General features: G+C 43.4%; 1 protein-coding gene across 1 annotated transcript; it reads right to left on the reverse strand.

The window, feature by feature from the left end:
- On the reverse strand, nt 1-2,338 carry LOC142463469 (E3 ubiquitin/ISG15 ligase TRIM25-like). Its single transcript, XM_075566286.1, has one exon. The coding sequence runs from the start codon at nt 2,048-2,050 to the stop codon at nt 464-466; it is 1,587 nt and encodes a 528-aa protein (XP_075422401.1). The 5' UTR covers nt 2,051-2,338; the 3' UTR covers nt 1-463.
- Between the last annotated feature and the right edge of the window lie 989 nt (nt 2,339-3,327).

A 3,327-nucleotide genomic window follows, 5' to 3' on the forward strand; every position in this document is an offset into this window, starting at 1 on the left:
TATTGTGATAACATTTATTAAATGAGATGAGAGACGCGGTGAGATAAACACTCGTCTGACAAACATTCTCAGGGAGAAGCAGGAATATGTTATTCTGCATAATACAATTCTTATATTATAAAGCATTTCCATTTACTGACATAGCACTAAACATATATATGTAATTGGTATACGCTTCTATATTACTTCTATACGCTCGCTCCCAGAACAGGAACTAAACAAAGTAATTTAGATATCCCCTGGACAGGTATGTAAGATAATATATATATATATATATATATAAAGTGCTGAAGGGGCCCCTCTGGGTAACTGGTAACTGATTAATATATGAGTGTAAAAATTAGCTATTTTCCCCTTTCTCTCCCTCGATCACTGAATCTCTCCCAGTATATTCTTATTTCTATGTACTATATTATATACACTAGTTCTATGGGTTTCCCCTGCTGGGCAGGGATCAGTAATCCTAGCTCCTGATTGTGACCCAGCCATTATCACATACATAAAACGCGGCATGAAGAGGCTCAGTGAAGGTGGCGGTGACGGTGTGTAAGTGTCTGATCGGGTCACACAGCTGATAAAAGGACAGCCGCCCAGCCTCATAGTCCAGGTATATTCCTAATCTCTGCAAGGGAGACGCGGGATATATCTGTGTTGCTATTGAGTCATGCATCACTAAATATTTTTCATCCCACATGCACAAACACCAGGACTTCTTATTATTAAATCCTATGAGGAACTGACCTCCTTTCCTTACTATACTCGGATAGGAAATCCCCACCCTCCTGCTCCCTGATTCACTGATCTCCACTTCCCAGTAATGTTGTCCTGAGGAAAAACTCCTGGTGCTTAAAACCTGAGAAGACACAAATCTCTCTGGTGTATTTGGGCGTAACTGGTCTCTTTCTGACGAAGATCCAGTTTTCAGGTCACCTGATACAGATACATTATTTGCAGCTGTATTTACATCCAGTAATATGTCTGAATCCCCCTGCACACAGAACCCTCTCTTTGCTTTTAGATCAGTCACAATATCAGCTAATCTCTGTATAGTCAGTGAGATCAAAACCTCGTCCAAATCCCCCACAGCAGGGACCCTTTTATCATCTCTCTTTCTGTCTTCATTATCTCCCTCCTCAGGATCACAAAAGTCAGCATTGTCTGATTCAGGTCCTTGTAAGACAGTTAATGGATCAGTGATGTTGAACAGCTCCTCAATGTGAAGCATCTCCCTGGACAGCTCGTCCCTCTTTATTTCCAGCTGCTGGATTAGATCAGAGACTCGGAGAGAAACCTGCTCTTCCTGCCTGGTGATCTCACTCAGGACTCGCTTCTCTAGGACTTCCAGCTGTTCCCTGATGTCCCAAAACAGGGCAGTGACTCGGTCTGTTACCCCAGCTGCTTTTTCTTTCGCTTCTCTCCTGTGTTCTTGCAGACTCTGGGCTCTTTTCTCAGTTTCCTCTCTCACTGAGGTCAGTTTCTCCAGAACATTTCTCAGTTTCTCCTTCTTCTTCTCAGAGGCCTTATTAAGCGGCTCCACCTGGTGTCCCCTGTGTTCTCCGGCCAGGCAGCAGGACACACAGATACAGGCAGCATCCTCAGAGCAGTAATACTCTATGATCTTCTTGTGGATGGGGCATTTCCTGTTCTTTAAGGAAGTGGTTGGTTCAGTTAAGACATGTTCCTCTGACTTGCAGTGTCTCTTTAGGTGTTGATCACACAGGGAGGTGTCACACAGCAGACAGGTTTTAGCAGCAGGTACAGAGGAGTCACAGTAAGTGCAGAAGATCACAGCCTCCTCCTGCCCTGGCTGAATAGAAAGGAAACGCTCCACTATGTTACACAGCTTCAGGTTCCTCTGCAGTGCAGGACGCTCCTGAAACTCTGCTCTGCATTCAGGACAGGTATAAACTCCAAGTCCCACATTGGAATCCCACATTCTCCCAATACAGCCCTGGCAGAAGTTATGTCCACATCTCAGCATTACAGGCTGGGTATAAATGCTCAGGCAGATGGGGCAGGTTAGCTCCTCTCTCAGATCAGCAGACGCCATGCTTGAAAGCAGCAACAGGAAACAAAACTGGCATTTTATTTTCTCTCATATAACCAGTGGAACTTGTTTTTCACTTTTCAGCACACAGGGGGTGGGGAGTTTGTTACTCAATCTTTAACTATGTGATTGGTAACCGTTCAAATTCCTGGCTAGAGTATCCAGTATGTGGAATAAGATTATTTATAAGAATTAGCATCATCTCACCTTCCGGGTTCATTTGATGGATGTGTGGCACTTCATGGGTTAAGTAACCTTTTATGTCATCTGTGTGTTATAAACCTAAGAACGTTCTGCTGGCCTCTACAATGCATCGCTTCCTACCTTGTAGAAGATGAAGCAATGTCGTTTACGGGGAATACCTACCCCTGCCTTAGGGGCTCCAGGCTGCTTTACAGAGTTACTTGAATAGCAGTTATTGGCAAAAAAACAATTGATTTTTCCCCTTTTTTGACCGACCGCTCGGATTGTCAGCGCAAGAGTCATAATGCATGTAAAAAAACAATTACAGGCGATTTTGACATGCTATAACAACTTACTGAATAACCACACATGCAAAATCTCTTGTAAAGTGCACTTTACATGCGTTAAGTCACATCATTTCCAAGTCACTACCCAGAATCCCTTGTGTGCAATTAAACGCCTATGACATGAGGCAATGGGGCGAGGGAAGCAGTTTATGGGGAGCTGTAGATACTCGCGGGTCCCCCATCTTTGCTGTACTTCCAACATTACAAATGCAATATTAGCATACAGACAGAAAACAAAACAAACAATAAACAAAAATAGTCCTTGGCGCACTATCTGGTATATAACCTGACAGAAAATGAAGTCCAAAGTTCTTGGTAGTAAGGATAATAAACCCAGAATCCAATCGCACTCAGAGTCCTTTAAGGTGGTGGAATCAGATCTGTAATTGTATAAAAAACAAGACAACCATTGCGCAGTACTTCTGGTCAATCGTTAACTCCCCCACCGTTGCCAGCTACTTACTTAAAAATAGAGATAAAAGGCCTCAAAAGGTATCTTTGACTTCTTTCCCGGTTGGCTGATCCCAGATTAGTTGTCAGGCGATGTGACCCCTCTTTACAGATAAAGCCTCTCACCAACACAACCCGGAATGCAAGGGAAAATAAAGGAACCAATGGTATGATACCGTAACATTTAATAAAAAACTACAGGACTAAACAACAGTGCACTCACATGACGATAGTCCCTATGCACAGGATACAACGAAGAAGTGACGTCAGCAGTCACGAAACACGCGTAGGGTGGAGCTT

The sequence above is a fragment of the Ascaphus truei genome, chromosome 11, assembly GCF_040206685.1.
Source record: "Ascaphus truei isolate aAscTru1 chromosome 11, aAscTru1.hap1, whole genome shotgun sequence".
NCBI lineage: Eukaryota > Metazoa > Chordata > Amphibia > Anura > Ascaphidae > Ascaphus > Ascaphus truei.

What these genes read in the sequence shown, in the direction of transcription:
- LOC142463469 (XM_075566286.1), bottom strand. Translation starts at nt 2,050, where the DNA reads ATGGCGTCTGCTGATCTGAGAGAGGAGCTAACCTGCCCCATCTGCCTG.